The sequence below is a fragment of the Poecilia mexicana genome, unplaced genomic scaffold (assembly GCF_051168715.1).
Source record: "Poecilia mexicana isolate PSO_F unplaced genomic scaffold, ASM5116871v1 scaffold_16, whole genome shotgun sequence".
Classification (NCBI taxonomy): domain Eukaryota; kingdom Metazoa; phylum Chordata; class Actinopteri; order Cyprinodontiformes; family Poeciliidae; genus Poecilia; species Poecilia mexicana.
This window is the reverse complement of record NW_028263385.1, coordinates 25,185,070-25,205,849: the sequence shown is the minus strand read 5'-3', so window position 1 is coordinate 25,205,849 and position 20,780 is coordinate 25,185,070. Positions and strand designations below refer to the sequence as shown.

General features: G+C 40.4%; 1 protein-coding gene across 1 annotated transcript; it reads right to left on the bottom strand.

Moving 5' to 3' along the window:
- Positions 1-6,790: 6,790 nt before the first annotated feature.
- has2 (hyaluronan synthase 2) lies at positions 6,791-9,724 on the bottom strand. Its single transcript, XM_015001037.2, has 3 exons — positions 8,992-9,724; positions 7,835-7,936; positions 6,791-7,720 (listed from the first exon to the last, which is right to left on the bottom strand). Exons 1-3 carry the CDS (start codon positions 9,616-9,618, stop codon positions 6,791-6,793), a joined length of 1,659 nt encoding a protein of 552 aa, XP_014856523.1. The 5' UTR covers positions 9,619-9,724.
- Between the last annotated feature and the right edge of the window lie 11,056 nt (positions 9,725-20,780).

Here is a 20,780-nt window from a genome sequence, read left to right as displayed (position 1 = left end):
AGTTGCCCACCCCTGGCCTACACCTTCTTAGGCCTTAGTGGGCTGGTTAGAAGAGGAGCTGTTAGGGCTCCAATAGAAGGAGCAGAAAGAAGAGACCTCTATCTCTCTCCTCTCTTAGCCCACAACAACACTTGTGGACAAAGAAGAGTGAACCAGTTGCCTGATGCTGCTAGGATACGATGCAGGCCTTGATGAACCTTGCATGGGTTACTTGGGTGAGATCATATGATGTGAGGCCTAAGACACCAGGGATGCATCAAAGATGCAGCATTTCTGTGCACATGATGCATCTTTCACCGTTTACAGCTTTTTGTTTATGCATTACTGCAAAAATCACAAGGCCATAGCTGGATTTCTTTCCACAGATCATCATTACTTTGGCCCAACTGAGAAGTCTTTCTGGCGATTCTGGGTTAAGTCTTTCCACATGTGCGTGGCATCATTTATAGCTGTCCCTCTGCTTATATTGGTTGCGCCATTGAGACAACAAACACAATACAAAACATTCAAGCATTCATCCATGTTTCCAGACACACTTTGTCTAAATTCAGGGCCACCGCGACTCTGGAGCTGATCTCGACAGAGAAGAAGAGCACACTGGGCAGGTTTTCAGTCCAAAACAGACGACGCAAATGTAAAACTAAAAATGCTTTTCTTTTTTTTTTTTTTGAAAATTTTACCAGTTATTTGCACTGTGCGTATATCAAACAATCCTCTCTCCCGCAGCTTATGTTTCACAATTTTCTTTTGGCAAATCTCCGTTGTGCAACTCTGTCTTTGGCAATCAGTCTAAAAACTCAGCCTTCTCAATCAGTGTGCCAGTAAACAATTTCATGCAGTTGTCCCAGCAGACCGAGAAGAACAATACATTTCTTTGATAAACCTTCAGACGATCACACGGCGTGTGATCGTCTGATCGTCGTTTGATTAGTTGTTAAACAGGAGCCTTTCAAAGTAGACCAACTTTTTACATCAAATCATCACATGAAAAGGTTTTATGAGTTGTTATTTAGAATCACAACATGTTTATGCTGTTATCCAAGAGATGAGTTTCATGTGCCCATTGTACTAAGACATGTTGTATTACACACAACTTCATCTTTTAATCCTACAAGACAGAACCGCTTTTGCTGCTTCTACATAGTCATTTAACATCATTACGTCTCTCAGGGTCTGTTCAGGGCAAGGAAACCTTAAATGGATCATTTGGATTATATTAAAGCAACGGGTTTTTGGAGCTGTTATCGGCAGTCAAATGGCAATTGGTGTTTAAGCAATTAAACATTGCTGCTTAAACACCAAAGTCTGCTTAACTACCAGCTACTGACCACATCAACCCCTTTATGACCACAGTGTACCCGTCTTCTGGTGGTTACGTTTCTCAGGATAATGACTTGGTTTAAATCGAGGCAAGTCAGCTACAAAACACATCTGACTCGCTGTAAACTTCCAAACACGCCAAGCTTATTTGATCTTTTTTGGAAAATGATGTTTATAACATTGACCTGGATACCATTTAAACGAGAACCTGTGTAAACACAGGTTGAATAAAAAAACAAAAGATTGCACCTTTTTGTTTGTTTGTTTGTTTCCACAGCTTAGCGAACTGCTACGAAAATAATTTCACGAAACTTTTATGTCGAAACAGCCAAACTAACTGCGTGAACATATCCAGGTAGAGTGACTTTCAAATGCAAACGTAGTTTAAAAAAAGTTCATAATTTAAAATAGTAAATAATTTCTTTATGTATGTAAATATAGCCTCCGATCAAATTTCCCCATAAATATTTTTAAAAATTGTATGTCCTCAAACAACACATGTCTCTGAACTTTCTGGGCAGATTTTCACCAGACACATTGCCCAACCTCTTCTATGGAGAAGCAGAAAGAAAACAGACAACTCCAGTATTTGTTGTTATAATTAAAATCAAGTTGTATTTTTTTTTATTAGTGCCAGATACCACCATTGTGAAAATCTGTTTTGTTTCTCCACTGTGCTTTACGATCGCACCTCTCCAACTAGCGGTTAGCATGACTCACTGTTGAGACTTTCTCCCTGTTTCGCCATAATGAGTTTGCTCAGAAAATTGCCTACTGCGATTGCTACTTATTACTGATTCGTTGGACTTGGCGCAATATTTAGAGATGGGAAACAGACTTTTAGCTGCAGACAAAATCTAGCACTTTATGACATTTAAAAAAAAAATCTGATTCCCACACATTAATGCTTCTGCTGGCATTTTGTTTTGTACTTGTGTTATTTACTTATTAATCTACTTTTTAGTTACCTTATGTCACGTATGAGACGATAGAACACAAACTATTGCTGCTTTTAAACTGCAGACTTAAAGTGATTACATTTGAGTGAAAAAAAAAAATTCTAAGAAAATAAATGTACAAAATTAACATATTATCTTCAGGGCTAAAACTTTCCAGTGCTTGTGTTCCATCTCATGAAAAAAAGATTTGTCCCTGGTGGAGAACTGTGAAGCGAACTGAACTGTATGTCATTCAACTTGTGCAAAGATCAGGACTGAGTTGTTCTTCGAAATTGTAATTTTTTTAGGTTTGAGTTATAGGTGGATGCTTAAGGTGAAACTTCTGTAATCTCTGGAGAAACAAAAAGAAAAGAAAAAGTGGCATCCAGCTGAGAGGCAGCAGCATGGTAAGAGTTACTCAGCTGCTGGAGACAGTTTGCCTGTAGGGAGTCATTAGCCTGCTAGCAGCAAAGCTGTGCAATGCCGTAATGCGTTTGGCAGAGTCGGCCCAGCGATGGGGCCGAATGCTGACGCACCAAGAAGAAAGTCTGGTCGTTTTTGTCGGGTTGCAGCTTGGTATTCTTTGTTGCATGCATGACAAACGGTTATTTCCGAGAAACACACTCGACCATCGAGGACAAACAATGCAAAACTGCTGTGAACGGCTAACTCTTTAGAGATTATCCAATTTTCCATTTGACTCTTGCCATTTCTCTAATCCTGTAACTGATTCCAGTTTTTTGTCCTCTTTCTGCCCCTGCTTTCTAAATCAACTTTCCTGTTGGCCGTAATGATCCTATTCGATCATTGCGGCTAACACAAACATTTAGCGAAAAGTTTGGGTTTTTCAGTGCAGGATATTAGTAATTTAATTTATTTCAACACTTAGAAAGAACACAGGGTTTACAATAGGAGATGGGAACACTGCAAAAAAAAAAAAAAAAAAAATCCTGCACAAAATGAAAGTTAACAAAACTTTCATTGTTGTGTTTAGTTACGCAAGACAGAAACATGTTGTTTTTTTAATGTCAATATCTTTTATTACACCTTTATTACACGTTTAAATAATATTACACCTTAAATAATAAAACCTCGTTTGTTTAATATATAATTTCTCCATAAGGCATTTTCAGACAAAGAATAAAGTATTTTGCAGAAAAAATGGAGACGAAACTGATCAGTCTATTTCACCTTTATTAATTATTGTAAGCTGCATTGATTTTTATTTATTGATGTAGAAAGACCAAGAGTTATTTTGCTGTGTGATAAATATAACAAAACTGAAAATCTCCATTTTGGTTTTGCAGTGTAGAAAGTGTAATCTGATGATTTGATATGTACTTGACAATATTTTAGAGATTTGTTTTGTAATAAAGCACGGGATCATCTTAAATAAATATGATGCTTGTCTATTCAAATACAAATAATAAAAAACAATAACTTATTCCAACAAATTGCATTTTTACCATTGTTGCAGAAAAATACTCACTCTCCCAGCTCAAAAATTTCACATTGTTTGGTCATATATACAAGTATCTGTGGAAACAGTTCAAAGTACAGCAAATACTTTCCTTTTCTTACAAAAATATGAAGGAAAATAAAAACTAAATTCTTTGGTATATAAGCAAAAAAAAAAAAAATAGGGCAAAAATGTCTACATACAAAAAGGCATTGAAATACAAAGTAAAAATACTGCTACAGCAAAGAAATGACACACGGCAGAAAAAAAAATTAAATCCAGCTCTTCCAGTTCTTCCAGTTCTGTAGAGATCTTTATGTAAAACTCTGTAGAAAAACATGGACAGTTTTATACTTATCATAACAAACATAAGTTCCTAGAATCCATCCTATTGCATCAGTTTTTGGACAGCATCGTGACACCTTGATGCAACGCAGAGAGGTATTTTCTTTTTTTTATCTTGGTTATGTCAAGCATCACACTGGAGGATAGGAGAGACGCAAAAAAACAAAAGTGCATAAAATTTAAACTCCTATCAGCTCCTAATCCACAGCAAACAGTGGACTTGTTTCATCCCGAAACGATGTTCCCTTCCATCAAGTGCCCTTATTTACATTCCTATGATCAGGTAGTTCTTTTCCCCACAGTAACAACTACTTCTTTCACCTACCCTCCATTCCTTGCACAGAGTCCAGCGGCGAAAGCAGGCGTGGCCGCGTCCTGTTTAGCTCAACATGAAAAGGGAGCAAAAGTCGGTGGAAAGCAAAAAAATAAAAAATCACAGTCCTCGGATTGGAACCGGTCCTCTCATCATCTTGGTGGTCATCAGTCAACTAGGTTGTAATAAATATATCATCAGTAGGACTGCTACAAACCGTTTTCCTTTTGTAAGGCACAGTCCTAATTTATACTTTTAAAGAACATTTGCAAACAACAGACATTGTTTTAGCAAAAAAAAAAAAAAAAAAAAAAAAAGGAAAAAAGTCACAGCAGCAGCAATACAAAGTCTTTTGCTTGTGGTCATATGTTCATTTGATCAAGTTAAAAATATATCATACAATGATTCATCTTGTAAACACTGAGAAGTCCTGCAGTCATGTCATATGGGATCATTTCCGAACCTTACTCAGTACACCGATTTACATTCAACATCCATGCTAATTCTAAAGTAACGAGACATCGGTCATTGCTAAATTTAGGCGTACTGATGAAAGAGGGACGTTTGCAGTAACTGTGATGGATGATATGTCTTACTCCGGAGTACATTCAAATGCAAAAAACAGCAAGTACTCTGTTTCTCTTGGCACCAAAATAAAGGAACGTTACCTTAGTCTGTTGTCGCTTTCATATGTTTATGGTGTCTGCTAAAATTAGCAAGTGAAGAGTGTTTCATGAGCTGCTGCATGATACACGGAATCCCTCCACTATTCGTGCAGCACAGTGCCATGAGCAGCATTGATACTTCACAGTACGATAGTTGTGGATTGAACCTTGCAGGTTGGCTGGTACCTCTGAGAGTTTAATGCACTTTAGACAGTCCCTGACCCCTTAAAAGCAGGTGCAGTTCACAGGTTTGGGTCTGGATGCGTCCCATACAACATGAGTGCAGCTGAAAAGCAGCTCTCCATTTTAAAGCCCTTTGTGCTCTGTAAACTGGTACTGTAACTGTTAAAAAAAAAAAAAAAAAAACACTGAGAAGGCACACCAGTACATCGCCCCGAAAGCAACAAATACACTGAAACAAAACAGAACCAGTGCAGTGGTTTGTTTTAGGAAAACTAATTCATTTTGTGTGTACAGGTTGGGGGGAAATAGGTACGCAACATAGAAACGAATTCTCTGTAAGACGGCAATTAAAAACATGAGGACAGAAGCTGCAAAAGAAAAACAAAAAGAGAGAAAAAGCAACCAATCGGTTTTCACTTTTCAGATTTCTACGCCCAACCACTGCACAAGACTCCACTGCTGAAGGAAAAAGCCTGCAGCAGAACACTTGGATGAGTGAAGAAAACACTGGAAGTGTATACTAGCAGTGAGGTTTGGAGGTAGGATCATCACGGTAGGAGATCCAGTGCAGGTGGCCCTGGAGTTCCTGATAAGAATCTAAAGATGATGACGAAAGGATGGATTTCTCATGAAGGCCAGGGTTCACACAGCCAAGGAAACTCTCATCTGCTTCCCAAGAAAGACGATAAAAATGCTTTAATGGTCCAGAACCAATTGAAACAGAACCGCCTAATAAATACTGAATGCATTTCAGTAAATGCGTTAATTGCTTCCCTGTGTCATTTCAATAGGCCCCAGTAAAATATATATTTGGTGAGAAAAACATTTCATGTTAAATGCCTATTCCCCCACTGCGTGTTGATGTGGTAAAAAGAAAGAAAGAAAGAAAGAAAAAAAAACAAGAACAACGACTTGGGTGCTTTAGTAACACTAGTTACTCAGAGGTGGTGCCTCTTGCAATAGTCTTTGTGCAGTCGCTTGATAGTGGAGGCAAACTGGCAGTTGCACGGCTCCCTTTCAACGCAGAAACACACAGAACATTCTCAATTTGTGGGGTGCAGATATTTCTTGGTGACAGTGACTCTCTGGGAGAAAAGTCTTCTTCCTGGTCAAGTTTAAACCCCAAGAGAAAAGCTACGAATCCACAGTTTCTCTGGCTAAGTTACTTACGTTAGACAGATGCCCAGTGGATACGACAAAAGTAAGAGGTAGCTAATATTACGAAGCCTAGCACTCTTTTAAGCCAACTTTGATAACAACGGCAATCTTTGCCAGTCTTGGTTCTCGAAGATGCCCAGTTAGCCTTCACTTCTCCAAGGTAAAGGGATTTAATGGTTACAGATAATTTCCCCCCCCTTTTTTTGTCCATTGTGGTAGAATTCAATTTTGCCACCAGAGTTGTTCTGCATAGACAATCTTTGTAAACAGGGATACATATATATATATATATATATATATATATATATATATATATATATATATATATATATATATATATATATATATATATATATATATATAAAACTGAAGATATTTCAGTGGTTAGTGGTGTATTTTTGCCTTTGGGTCATACGTCCAGCACCATGTCATAATGAGTTTCCTTCTTCCTCTTTCCACATTTGTTTATAAGAACGGCGTATAGTGTGAGCAGTATCACCCAGTAGCTGGCATAGACTACTGCCCCGACGATGAGCACAATCTCCTCAGATTGAGGGAAGGGTTTTTTGGTCTGTTGGACTATTGTGTAAATAAGCCCAATAAAAAGGATGGTGAACCAGATAGTTATTGGAACCAGACCAATAAAGTTCACCACTATTGTTTTCCTCCCAGAGGTCCCCCAGCCTGACTTGTTAATAGTTGCGATTGCAAACATTTTGGCCGGCAACAGGCTTGACATATACAGTACTGAATAAAAAGACATGAACACCATGACAATGTTGCCTCTGAGGCAGCTCGCAAACGACGACTTGATCAATGCCACCGCCTGCACGATGAGCAGGAACAACAAAATATTCCAGAGTCGTCCTTGGAAGAAGAGCTGGATTGCGGTGGCGATGAGGAAAAACGGGAAGAATCCTGTGATCACCGCCTCGTACGTCATCCACAGGTGATGCTTGTGGAACCACATGGAGTTGTAAAGCCATTCCCTAAAGTAAGACTTACTCCATCGAGTCTGTTGATTTAGCCAGCGCAAATACGTAATGGGTGTCTCCGTGAGGCACTTCGACCGTGCAGTGTATTTGGTCGCATACCCAAGGCTGAGTACTCGGTTCGTAAGGTGGCGATCATCCCCAAAGCTGCAGTGGGATCCCATGAAGGTCTGATTGTACCAATCTTCAAGAAACTCATGCAGCAGAGAGTTCCTGTACATCCCCAGAGGTCCGCTGATGCACTGAACACAGCCGAAGTATGACTGGCAAGCCCGCTCAATGTTGAAGGCCATCCAGTAGCGAACGCTGCTCAGGAAGGAGATCCACGATTCGTACTTATTCAAGATCTATAGAAAGGATTAGAGGGCAGAGGGAGAGATATTAAGCTTAAACATAGCATTTGCTTAGTTTTGTTGGTGTCAAACACTAAAGTTCAAGAGAATATAGTTTTGTTACCCTACCTGTACATCTCCTCCAACACCTCCGACCATTGGGTCCTCCTCTAAAACCTTCACCATCTCCACTGACGACGCTGGGTCCAGCATGGTGTCCGAGTCGCACACCTGAGAAAAAAAACAAACAAAGTGGGTCAGCGGTGTTTATACATAAAAGATAAGACACAATCTTCATTACCTTACTTAAGAGAAATAGTACAGCCAAAGGTTTTACAACCACCACAAGAGATCTGTTTTCAACTATAATTGCCTCTCCTGTTCAGTCTTTCACAGATGCTCACTCCATTTTCTTCTATAAAAGGTCGCTTTCCTGATAAAGAAAATCAGTTGATGGAGGGGGAAAAAAAGAGAAAAGAAACCTGCCGCCAAATCCCCATTAACGAAGGAATCTGTTACAGACCGATCTTGATGGTAGTGGGAGTGCAGGATTTCTTACTAATTCCTAAACGCTGGAGAGTACCGGCATGATCCTTCAAGATCTCCGTTTAACAAGTGTTGTTTGTAAGGAACAAGTCTGTTGCAGGTGTCAGGCTTGTGTACTTCCAAACGCCACATGTTTTTTGTATCTAGTTAATTGATTTGCATATGAATTTTACCTCAATTTCTACTCGCAATATTGACAGATGTGAAGACACTCAGCTAATGTAGCCACTGAGACTCACTACAAGATGTACAAACTTTGTGTTTCTTTATAATAATTAAGTTTTAATCAAGCTAAACTTGCTAGTAAGTCAAAGAATAGCCATGCCAATCACTTGTCTTACGCAGGTTCAGGGTTTGATTTAGAACATCGGCGATGTGATGCAACCCTGAACCCCATGAAACCGATCTGGTATTACACTTAAGCATCAGCTGCTGCTGCCCTTTTTTATGCCTCACTTCACAACACGATGCATCCAGTCACCGTCTGGCTAAAAGAAACACAAAAGGCTCTTTGTGGAGCTCGTGTTTGGCTTTGTGCAGCCCCCCCCTTTTCTCCCTTCTCCTGCCACATGTCTTTCTGCTCTCTTTCCTCCTCGTGCTCAATGTATGCTTCTGTCGACTGCATATCCCCTGGTCTAATTTACACCACTTCCCTCTTCATTTGCCACCTAATGTTTGGTATAGTGGAGTTAATCTGCTGAACTGATACCTGTTATCCTGCTTAAATGGCTAAGCATTACCTGTACATAGTCCACGCTCCTTCCCAGTGCTTTGAAGGCTGTGTACATGACCTCTCTTTTGCCTCCCCACTTCTGCATGATGCACACACATTTATTGCCGAGCACGGTCCTGGAGACTTGCTGGAGGCTCTCGGCATAGCTCTCGTCGGTCTCCTCCGGACCTTTGACGTGGTAATTGCTCCGCCACACGTACGACACTGACTTGTCCCATCCCATGACTTCCTTGAAGATCTCCATCATGTACATGTCGTCATCGGAGTTCCCATCGATCACCATGATAACTTTGATCCCCGGGTACGTCAGCCTCTTCACAGACACGAGGCACTTTCTAAGGTAGTTTGGATCCTCCTGATAAGCAGCAATGCACAACGCCAAGGACTTGCTCAGTTTGATCGGTGTCTCCAAGGAGCGTCGCATGTTCCTGTGCTCCAGGAGTGCAAAGAGGCTCTGGATGATGAGGTGGACGACCAAAATAGCACCATACAAGCCAAAGGACAGATAGTGGTGGGCTGTGGTGAAGAACTGATAGCCCATGATGTAGGCTGTGGAGATTCCCACCAGGAGGGACACGCCGAACATGGTGGTCCCAAATATCCTCAGGTAGCTCAGGACTCTCTGACACTTCATCTGCAGACAAGAAGAGGAAGGTGTTTATTTAGGGTGGTGGGAGGGATGATGAATGAAAAGAAGACAAAAAAAAATCAGTGTTGCAATTACAGCAGCTGCTTTTTCAGTAAAATACATCCTATGTAAGCGAATAAAAATGTTGGAGCTGTGATTGTGGGTCAGAATGTTTATGGTGAAGAATGGAAACGAGTTAGTTCATTTTAACCTGGGCGAGTGTTAGAACTGGTTCTTGTTAAGGGAGAACAAGCACAGTTACGCATTTTAATAAAACACAAGAATTCAGTAAATATAATCCATTACAGCTAATGCCCACCATAAACGGTTTGTTGCAGGTTAGTTCACTTGTGTGGTCGCCTTTTAAAGTTTTGACAAGAACAAGCAGGTAATACCTGGTTGCTTTGTTGATTTATGCTCAAAGATTTCAGACTATCTGTAACTCCATGTGCCCTCCACCTTTCTATAAAACATACAAACTCAGGTAAAGGGGGGACTTGTTTTTCTTTTTTCCTCTACTCTCTCTGGCTTGCTGCTCCTCCCCACAGTCCTTATCTTTAATGTCTCACAGTTGAGAGTAGGTAATTGTTCCATGTCTGTTTTAATGTGGGTGGGTGCACATTACAAGTTTTCTTGACCTAATTAACCGGCAAACTGGATGCTGCATCTGTAAAGTTTAGAGAGAAAACTGTCGAGTAAGACTTTGAATACAGCAAAAGCTCAAAGCAGTATGCAGGATAACTGTTTGTTTTTATGAATGTTTGTCCTGCTTTATTTTCCTGTCTTATCCTTTTGCAAAAAAAAAAAAAACAACAACAAAAAAACCCCTCAAAACAAAGAAAACAATCTTCAGCTCAAACTCCTGAGGTCTGCTTGAAGCCCTCATTATGTTGCTACCAACATCTGTTTGGCAGACCAACGGAGACCCACTCTGCGTGGCCTCGGCTCGGCTCAAGGCAGCGCGGACCACCCTCTGATGTCATCTGTTTGTATCTCCGTGGGAAGAAGGAGACAAGATGTCTTAAATTTCCTAATGCTCCGTTAGTGCCTCTTCCCTTCTGTGATTCCTTATAAACATTATTATAGGAAAATTAGTTCCTTCGGTAACCTTTAGGTCCAATGCTACCGAGTCAGTGACTCAGTAGGGTGCCTCTTTAGGTGCACTAGATGAAGGCGCTTTTCCATGTGTGCATACAGCGAGTCTAATAGAAAAAACATGAAGTGAAATCATACTGGCAGCTCCCGTGTAACGACATGTACAGTGCTTAGCAAAAAGCATTCATGTTCCCGAAGCTTTTTTTTTTTCACGTGTCAGAAGCCACACAGGCACGGATGTGAGCCGATCCAAGCCTTTGGTGTACAACTCCGGTCCTTGTTTAGGAGTGTTGAATCAAGGTGACATCTAAAACATGCCTAATCCTTTAAAAGCTAACTCTGGACCTCGCTGTGGCTCAGGTTGTATGTTTAGGATCATTGTTCTGCTGGAAGGTCAACCTTGACTGCAGCACATGGGTAGATTTTTTGTTTATTGTTATCCTGAATGCTTAAAAAGAAGGGCAGGAGTATCAGGTTCATAAAGTGTAGACAGAATGATCTCATCATTAAATATATTCAGTATAAATACTCTGGCTACAGCTGACAAGCCCGACACTTCGACTATCCCACGATAGAATCAGATTCAGTCTGAAGTCTTTCTTCTAGGATTGCCCCGCATTTAACTCTTATCTTCAGCTTAACTGCCCCAGCTGAAGAAGAACATTCCCCTTTTAATCTTTTTATTTTAAAATCCAAAAGAAGTCAAAGTTTGTGTTTTTACATGAGAAAATCCCAGAGGTGCGAATGTCTTTTGATGTTCTGTGCCATGCTCAAATTGCCTTTATGGTTTAATGTAATGTATTTTGAATCAGGCTCATTGAATTCACAATTGGAGGAAGACTATAAAAATGTTCAAGGTATGTGATCACTTTGTGAAGCACCTTAAATGTGGCAAAACACGGTCATCAAATCAATGATGCACAAAGTCAAGTGCTGTTTGTGTTTTGGCAAGAATCACAAACCGCGCCTAAACTCGCAAGACAGATGGCGGGAGGGGAAGGAAAACAAAAGCGAAAGACGCAGAAGAAAGTAGGTAACAGAAGTAGATAAACAGAGAAGTGTAACAACAGGGAGATAACACTAGTTCAGACTGACACACACCCCTACAGAAAGTGTATAAAGCACAGCGCGGCTGCTCTGGCACGTGGCGAGGCTCTTAACGTCAACTACTCTTTTACGAGGCCCCCGATACTCACCCATGCAAAACACACAAAACGGTCATTTTAAAGGGGCCATTACACCAAAAGAAGGAAGAAAGTCAGTCAGTCTGTCTGAGAGAATCTACATTTTCAGCTCCTGCGTTTGGATGTGGGCGAGCGCATGTGCTGGTTTACAGCAACATCGGGGAGAGTGGAGTGAACCCCGTGACCTCGCCTCCGTGAATCAGCTTCGAAAGAACTCAGGAGGAAATTTGTCCTGATGTGTATAGTTGAAGATACACATTAGAAAGCCTTGGTATGCATATATATTGAAAGTATACGGACAAGAGTTGCGCTGCATCTTTGTTACCAACAAAATGAACATCAGAAAGCCTTGATCTTCCTCACGTTACATCTGCTGCCCTGGGTGTGTGTTATCTCGCAAAGGTCAAACTAACAATTAGCTCAGAGAGCAGAAAGATTAGCTGCAGACTGCAGGGAGTCCCTGAGAGATAAAACTTCCGAGGGAGCGCTGTCCGTGACCGCGGAGGTTGTCATCGGCATGGCTATGATGCTGTCTCTTCGGGACACATCTTTGCGTGTCAGAAGACGTGACGTATATCTGTTCAAGCTGTGGGTGTTATTGTCATGGGATCATATCAACCCAAGCTTTTTGTTTGTTTTTGTGTTTCCAGACATGGGAGAATCGCCGAAGGTCCCCAACACACTGTCTGCTTTCGCTGTGAAAAGTGGTTCGCGTGACAAATTCAACTGTGAATATACAAAAAATGTGATATTTTGGGTGTCTATTTGCTAGTTACTATTGGTCTACACTGTTTTAATTAAAGGTTTTGGTTCTTTATTTGTATGTTAGTGTTCTTTTTGGTGTAAAGTTTAGTTGTTGGTAAAGGGCAGCTCGGGTTAGACGCTTCCTGTTGTCACTTCCTTTGGATGTCCTCAGTTGACCTTGTCCATAGCTCCTCACTTAACAGCTATCATCTGTCCTCATAACAGCCACCTACTGTCATTTGTTAATCATTGCTCCCTCTTTATATAACAAACAGCACAGAGATATTGTTTTGAATTGAATGTAGAAAGACGCAGGTATCCTGGAGGTTTTAGATGTTTCTTCTAGTTTATTGCACCTGATTTAAAAAATATATATGTTAGTAGGCTAGTGCAGAACTTAATTTAAAGTGGTTTTGACATTTTTATAAGATAGCGTTGGGAACGAAAATATGATTAAATTGTAATAATAAAGTTGAGTATTTTGAATTTTCTGCTTGGCTAAAAAGTAAATTGAACGTTAAGTCAGCAGCAATATCGTAACATATCGTTTTCCTGCCGATTCTAACTGTAGAAGTTGGAGTAGGTCAGCTTGCAGGACACAGAATAGGAATACCATGTTTCACAGGCAATCTTGGTTGGCACGGCTATTCAGAAACCCCCACTGATCACATAGCAAATGAAATGCAAATTGTTGGATCAACAAACCAGGGGAATGCCAGCTATGGTAAAACCCCGAGGCGGGGGGCACACCAGACCAGCTACAAGCCGTACTGATGATCACTTGGTGGCAGAAGACTCCAGTGATCCAGTAACACCGACGGCAGGACGGACACACTGGGTTCACTAAGACCTCTTTTATGACAGAAGACCATTTGTACAGAAAACATCTGAAATGTAACTTTTCCATGTTTTGTTTTTTTTGGTGCCAAAACTGACATTTCCTAAAAATGTCCTTGCACTAGCATTGATAAATATAATTTTTGAGTTCTATGGAGTCTCTGCATATTCAGTGTGCCAAGAGACAGCGACAAAAATTCAAACTCACATTCTTTTTGCTGAGCTGTAGGTGATATTAACTCATCATTTCAGATTACATCTGTTTGTCTTCTTGGTTGGAGGTACAACAGTATTCATACCCCTGGAATGTTTGTCATGTCAAGTTTGAATGGATTTGATATAATTTACCAACACAGAACAGCAATGAAGTCAAAGAAGGTTTTTAAGTTTGTTTGTTTTTTTTTTTTTTTTTTTTACAAGTAATCCTCCGAAATAAAATCTAGTGGATCAAATTGTCTTTAAAAGGCACAGAATTAGAAAATGGACTCCAGGTATGTAGTGGACACTGAGTATGTTTAAAGTGGGGCTGGATTACAAAACCTGTTGAACATCTCAGAGTCACTGCAACCAAAAGCAAAGGTAAGTTTTTTAAAATTTGTGGCCTACATGCAGGTTGCTAACACACGATTCCTAAATACATATGCAAGACACACTTCATAGTTTTTTTTTCGTTTGTTTTTTTTTCAATCCCAGCAATTATGCACCAGTGTGTTGGTCTATAACATAATCACATCAAATCTCAAAAACATTGTTTAAGTCTGTGGTTGTGATGTGACTAATTTTTAAAAAATGGGGCGTGAAAACATTTGGATGGAACTCTGAGGGATTCATCAAAGCTAACACGTTCACCATATGCTGAAACACCATTATGCTACAGCATAGTACGCATAGAAAGTCATCACATCTCCGCTGGCCGAGGGTTTCAATAACAAATGTTATTGAAGCATGATCTGTACAATATGTTACATGAACACATGAAGAGATGTGCTGTGTCTGCTGCTGTACAAAGCAGGAGACGGTTCAGCTGAACTCACAGGAGAGCAGTGCAGTCTCTCTTTCAGCAGGGTTCCAGGTCAAGGCCTGTGACGGAACGTAAAATATAACAAGGCTCACCAGAGTTTCTGCGCGTTTCTCCAAGCGGGTCCTGCTGCACACACGTCGGAGTGTATGTGTCATTACTGTACGGTCTGGTCAGGGTGTAAATCTGAGGCACCTTGAGTCAACAGAGACACGTCGCTGGTCTCAGCAAAGCTGAAACTGCTTCAAACTCAGATATTTTTGCTTCAGAAAAGGCTCACAAAACAACAGCTAAGAACTTTTTACAAATATAACTTTTGCCAGGTTACATTTTTAACCACGGGGGTGGGGAAAGTAATTCAATTGTCTTAAAGTGATCATACACAGGCACTGACGTATGAGTCTAAAATAGCTATAAACGAATATTCGATCAAATGTTTTGATCAACAAACAAAATATTGTACAATTTCATAATGCGCTCTTTATCACGTTAGCAGAGGCAACCAGATGAGCTCATACATGTTTGAAACCTCATGTGTATCGCTGATTTTACCAATACAAAAACCATGTGTGCAAAGATGTCTGGATGTTTTGATGTGAGCACTAAGTTGTCAGAATGAATGTGTCTGGCCTGGACTGCAAAAGACCAGGGTGTAGTTAAAGAGGACTGAACATGGATACGATCCCCATGACTGTTGTGGTGCATGAAAGGCTGAGACGTCCTTGAGCAAAAACACAATACGGAGCACAATTATCAGGAGCGTTGTCTGGATCACACACTGCGGAGTGGTTTGCTTCTCTTTGTTTGTGAGATCAAAAATCGGCAATAGTCAACAGTAAAAATCACAAAAGAAATAATAGTCAAACGAGAACGGCGACCTGAAACGGGGCCGAGTGCAATGGTTCAAGTGAACCACAGTTTACAGTTGGTCCCGAATATGGTCAAAATTGAGCAAATTCATCAGTACTAACCCTGAAATCATCACCAAAAAAACCTCTGCAGCATTCCTGCATCCAACTTATTCGCAGAGTTGTTGCAAAGGGATACTTGTATCGACTCAAATCCCCTTTTTCCAACAACGATGACAAAGTAATAGACATGTTTATACAGAAATATGTATGTAAGATACAGGCAAAAAAATGCAATGTAATTCCTACCTACTTCCAATCAGATTTAGTTTTACAAGCATCAGTTTTGTTGTATAAAATCCCTAAAGGTATTGTGCTAATTGTTAGTCACTCAGGTTAGTTTAATGTAAGGGATGTGTTACTATTTACGCTGATGATACACAGCTCTACATTACATAGTCACTAAGTTGACTATGAACTCATTGAAGTGCTGAGTAGATGCATAGAGCAATCAATGTATGAATGTGCCATAACTTCAGCTGAACAGGAAAACATTGAGTAATTATTTTTGGAACAAAAGACAAATGATCAAGAGTCCACGCACAGCTTCAGCTTCTACAACTACAAATGACTAACCAGACCCAAAATCTGGGTCTGATGATGGACCTGAATCTTCAGAGACACATAAAGACGAATAGAAAGTCGGCCTTCTATCACCTGATAAACATTCCCAGGATTAAAGGTCTAATGTCCCAACAAGATCTTGACAAATTCATCCATGCTTTTTTCTTTATTTGAACAGATTACTGTTCAGTTTTTGTCACAGGTCTGCCTGAAACGTTGATCAGACAACTGCATCAGACCCAGAATGCTGCTCACTAAAACCAGGAAGACTGAGCACATCACCCCAGTTCTAATGTACTGGCTCCCATTAGCTCAGAGAATAACTTTAAAATGCTGTTGTTAGTTTTTAAATCGCTGATTGGCTTTGCAACAAAATACATTAAAGCTGCTGTTGTATCAACCTTTCAGAGCTCTCAGGTCTTCTGGTTCTGGTTCTGGTCTGCATCCCCAGAACCAGAACCAAACACGGAGAAGCAGCATTCAGCTTCTATGCACCACATATCTGGCACAAACTTCCAGAAAACTGCAAAAAAGCTGAAACATGGAGTTACTTTAAATTAAGACTTAAACCCCATTTGTTTAGAGTTGTCTTTGATTTATAATCACTGGAACATTATAAACTATAATCCGTTTCGTTTTCCTTTACTTTGCCAGCTTTGTTTTATGTTCCTGTTGCTTAAAATGTGCCAAACAAATCACTTGCCTTGCCTTGTTGGAAGGCTGTTTCTGTCTAAGAAATGGCTACTGTTCTAAAGAGCTGCTGTACAACATGCTTTTGCATTGATATTGACCCTACAACCCGCTTTTAAAAAGACCCGCACTATAAATAGCCTTCTTCTTGTAACTTCCCATACATAAATGCAAAGGAATTGGAATCATTTGCTTTTGGGAAAGGTTGACGGTGTCAAAGTGCCCAAAGACCCAGCTTAAAATTGGTACTTCACCGGTGCCACAGTGAAAGCTCTGCATTGCTATGCAGATTGTTCAACTGTGAATGGACATCTCCGAATGAACTAAAAGGTCAAGTGGGTTTTCAAAGACAGAGCCAGACAGAGGCAGACCCCCCACACTACATCATCCATTCCATTCTTCTTCTCCTGCCCCATTCATAAACCCCCTCTGTGGTCACAGTTTGCCTCTGTTGGTGGAATCTTTGTCATTACAAGAGCCAGAACTAAATGTTACCACCTCCCACTGAGTGGCAATGCCACTGCATGATGGAGATGAGATGTAGAAAGCGCGTCATAAAAAATCCCCCTGCTTTATGCTAATCACTGCCCTCCTCATTCCAGAGTTGTTCTCTGAGCCTTAGTTCCTGTGGACAAAAAATTTAAGAAGTTCACTTTTAGTTCTTACTATTTTTTTGCTCAAAAATACTTTTAAGTCCTTGTTAGCATACCTAACTTTTCGTTCACTGCCAGCTGTGGCAACGTAGTTCCACCGCTGTGGAAGATTCTGACAAGCCAGATGTTCAGATGTGGTGCAGCCAAGAATCTTTTCTACTTTAGCGAGATCTTTGTCCAGACAGCTGTTTGCTATTCATTCCTACTGCACATCTGATATGGGACTAAGTGTTTTAATTCTTAAAAGTCCTAGTAATATGACTCCAGTGAGCTCTGTTACTCTTGTGTCTGAAGCCAATGAAAAGTTTCCCACAAAAAGTCTCCAAAAGTGTACAATTTAAGTGTCTTCAGAGGTCAATCAGAGACACCAATCTGCTATCAATGGTGCTCTAAAATAGATGAACCCCACCACCACAGACTGGGAGACTCTTGTCATGGCAACTCAAATAACAACGGCTAATTCAGGCAAACAGATAATGGACAAAATTAAAACCTGTGAGGGGACGAGCGGAAAGACAATTGGGGAGGTTTGAAGACTGACAGAAACTGTTGCTTTTCCACAAATGTCTGCTTTCCTGGACCTTTTTGTGAACTAAGTCCATTGCGTACTAAAAATCTTTTACTGTACTGTATGGGGCAGTGCTTCTTTGTGCACAACGAAGCTTTGTTTTTCACCAATTTGCTCATGGCTTGTTGGGTTTGGTTGCTCCTCCAAGATGCTGTGATCCCACTCCTGAGTGGTCGCATTGTTTTCATCCAAAAATGTAAGCGAGCCCACCGCCTTCGACAAGAGCCAGTCCAATGCAGGAAGGGTCTCAGGATGTGTCTCTTGAAACATGACGGATAACTCTTGGTAGTTTCAACCTCTCCTCTGTTAAGAGCAATCAGAAGTGGGCTTCTTCTGAGAAAACACATTAACACCCGTCTTCTGCAGTCCGATCCTGGCACTTCCCGAAAAACTCCAGTTTGTCTTGATCTTGTTCTGAAAGACAAAGGGCATCTTTGCTGCTCTTCTTGACAGAAACTCTTCTACCTGCTGCCATTGTTAACAAAGCTCTGCACTGTTGGAGGCAGTGAAATCATCTTCTTGTGATGACCTTGTAGACGCTGTATCTTCCTGGACGCCCTTAGTCTGCCTTTTCTCTCTTGGGCACAAAGGTTTTGGGGTGCAATCGTTCCGGCAGTAACGTCACATCAGTGCCTGTTAAGCCTTTTCTGTGTAAAGCAATGATGACTAAATGAGTTTTCTTGGAGGTAATAGTTGACAAAAGGAAGGTTACTTTGAGCAGCCCTCCCTTTTAAGCTAACGGCTCATCACAGTGACGGCTAGATCAGCTGTGTTGTGCTTATCAACGCTTTCACTGACAGGACGGTTTAAAAGCTGCATGTGGCTTCACCAAAAAAAAGAAAAAAAAACACACAAGTAAATTAGGCTTTTGTGCTTACGTTGATTTCATTATCTTTGAAATGTATTACCCAATTCAATTCAATCTAAAAGTTGTAATTGTAAAGTTGAAAGGGTAAAGTCGAGAAACGTTTTTGGCCATGCATGCAAAATTGGGATTAAAAAAAAAAAAAAGATTTTAGGAAGTTGTTTCTGGATTACCTTAATTATATATATATATATATATATATATATATATATATATATATATATATATATATATATATATATATTTCTTATACAAATAAGAAATACGGCGTAAAACCTTGAAAATTGCAAGTGCTAAAAGAGACCAACAAATTTTGATGTCCAGCAATGAACTAACATTACCGGCTTTTAATGTGCACTGGCATTAACCCTCCTTGTGATACTCTGCATGGCTCAGTGTGACGTAGTGGGAATTTAAGTCCAACACTCGCTCACGTCCAAATTTTCACTTTTACTGGCTGGCGGACTTTTTGCCAATGAGAACCTGGAAACAAAAAAAAACATGGCAGGAGGATACATGAGGTAGTTGGTGCTGCTGGTAGAAGGGAGGTGGAGGGGGTTGGGCTATACATATAAGCATTTCTGTCCTCCAACTTCAGTAGTCATACCCTGGCAGTCTGAAGCCCAGAGGCTTATGTGCGCTGAAGGACCCTTGCTGAGAGAAGAAATGTCGCGTGAGGCTTGTTGTAAGCCCTAATGGAGGGCAGCCATGGAATGCCTTCCTGTGTTAGGCAGTAAAGTGCTGAGTGCTGCGAGCGGCTAAAAACTGATGAATCTGCGCTTTTGCATGACTCTATACCAAGCACAAAACTGTAACTTTTCTACGTTTGTTTTTTGATGTTACCTTCACCAGACAACCTACTTTAGGCTAAATTATGCCACAGGAAAGCACCGGAGTGGGATAGCACCTCCTGACCGCACTCTGCATGGGAACTGCCCCCGGGGGAGGGGGCAAGTTTAGGATCTCTGCACATTTCTGTTTGTGTCCACTCACAAATAGAGAAAAGTAAAGAAGAGAGTGTTTGTTGTTCCTCTGCTTTTGACGTGCATCTCAAAAAAAGTGTTAGGAATTGTTATTGAAACTGGGTAAAAAAAAAATAAAATAAAATAAAGAAAAAAGAAAAAAGTGAATTCCTCATTACAAATCCGGCATCATTTAGTGCTGACGGTGCATATTCGAGGAATTAAACGGCATCAAGAAACAATATCCCTGGTTAGTAGGAAGCAAATTCCATGGGTGGGATGGATTTTTTTTTTCCTTTTTTGTGCATCATGAATAAATGTCAGGAATGCTCAGGCATGAAACAAACAGATGGGCATTCCGGTATTCCTCGTGTGGGTTATACAGTACAGGAGCCAAAAGTGGTAGGCTATCTGGACGCTGAGAGATCCCAGTAGGTGGAGAGAGGAAGCGAATAGGTCAAAGTGTGACAGATGTCCATTTAGATGAGCACAGATGTTCATAATAATGCCGGTGTGGTTGTCGTAAGCTGGGAACCCCCCCGGTGTCAAGAACAAATCCAGACCCACAATAACAATAAAATTATGTCATCTGTATTGATGACATTAGGTTCTGTTTACAATTTATAAACACTAAATGCATTCCCTTCAGTAGAGGACTTTCTTGACATCTTTATTTAGTGTAAATGCAGATTATTTGGACTCTGAAGTTAAACCCCCCCCCCCCCCCCCCGACTGGTCCTAATTCATAACAGTATTTTAATGCTATTGTTTTAACCTTTAAACCTTTGTCAGATCAGCATTGGGAGATTATTTACATATGAAATGAATGTAGGGGACAATACACAACCAATGATCTGCCTTCAAGTGAGAACAGACCTTTCCATTTTCCACTAAGCTGTCTGATTTAAAATGTAAACATAAGCGTAGCATGCAAATGTAACGTAGCAGTTTAAGCTAACTGTTTGCCAGTAGATTTTTTTTTAATCCATAGCTCACGTTTTTGCATTTCAAAGTCAATAGTGCAAATAGTGCATTTGAAGTGTATAAAATTTGCTCAACTAATAAGGGCTGCTTGAGCTG

Bases quoted from the DNA above. Each gene is read 5' to 3' on its own strand.
- has2 (XM_015001037.2), bottom strand. From the start codon at position 9,618: ATGAAGTGTCAGAGAGTCCTGAGCTACCTGAGGATATTTGGGACCACC. The intron at 7,937-8,991 runs GTAATGCTTAGC...TTTTTTTCTCAG, and splicing joins GGAGCGTGGACTATGTACAG to GTGTGCGACTCGGACACCAT. The intron at 7,721-7,834 runs GTAGGGTAACAA...TCCTTTCTATAG, and splicing joins GTGTTGGAGGAGATGTACAG to ATCTTGAATAAGTACGAATC.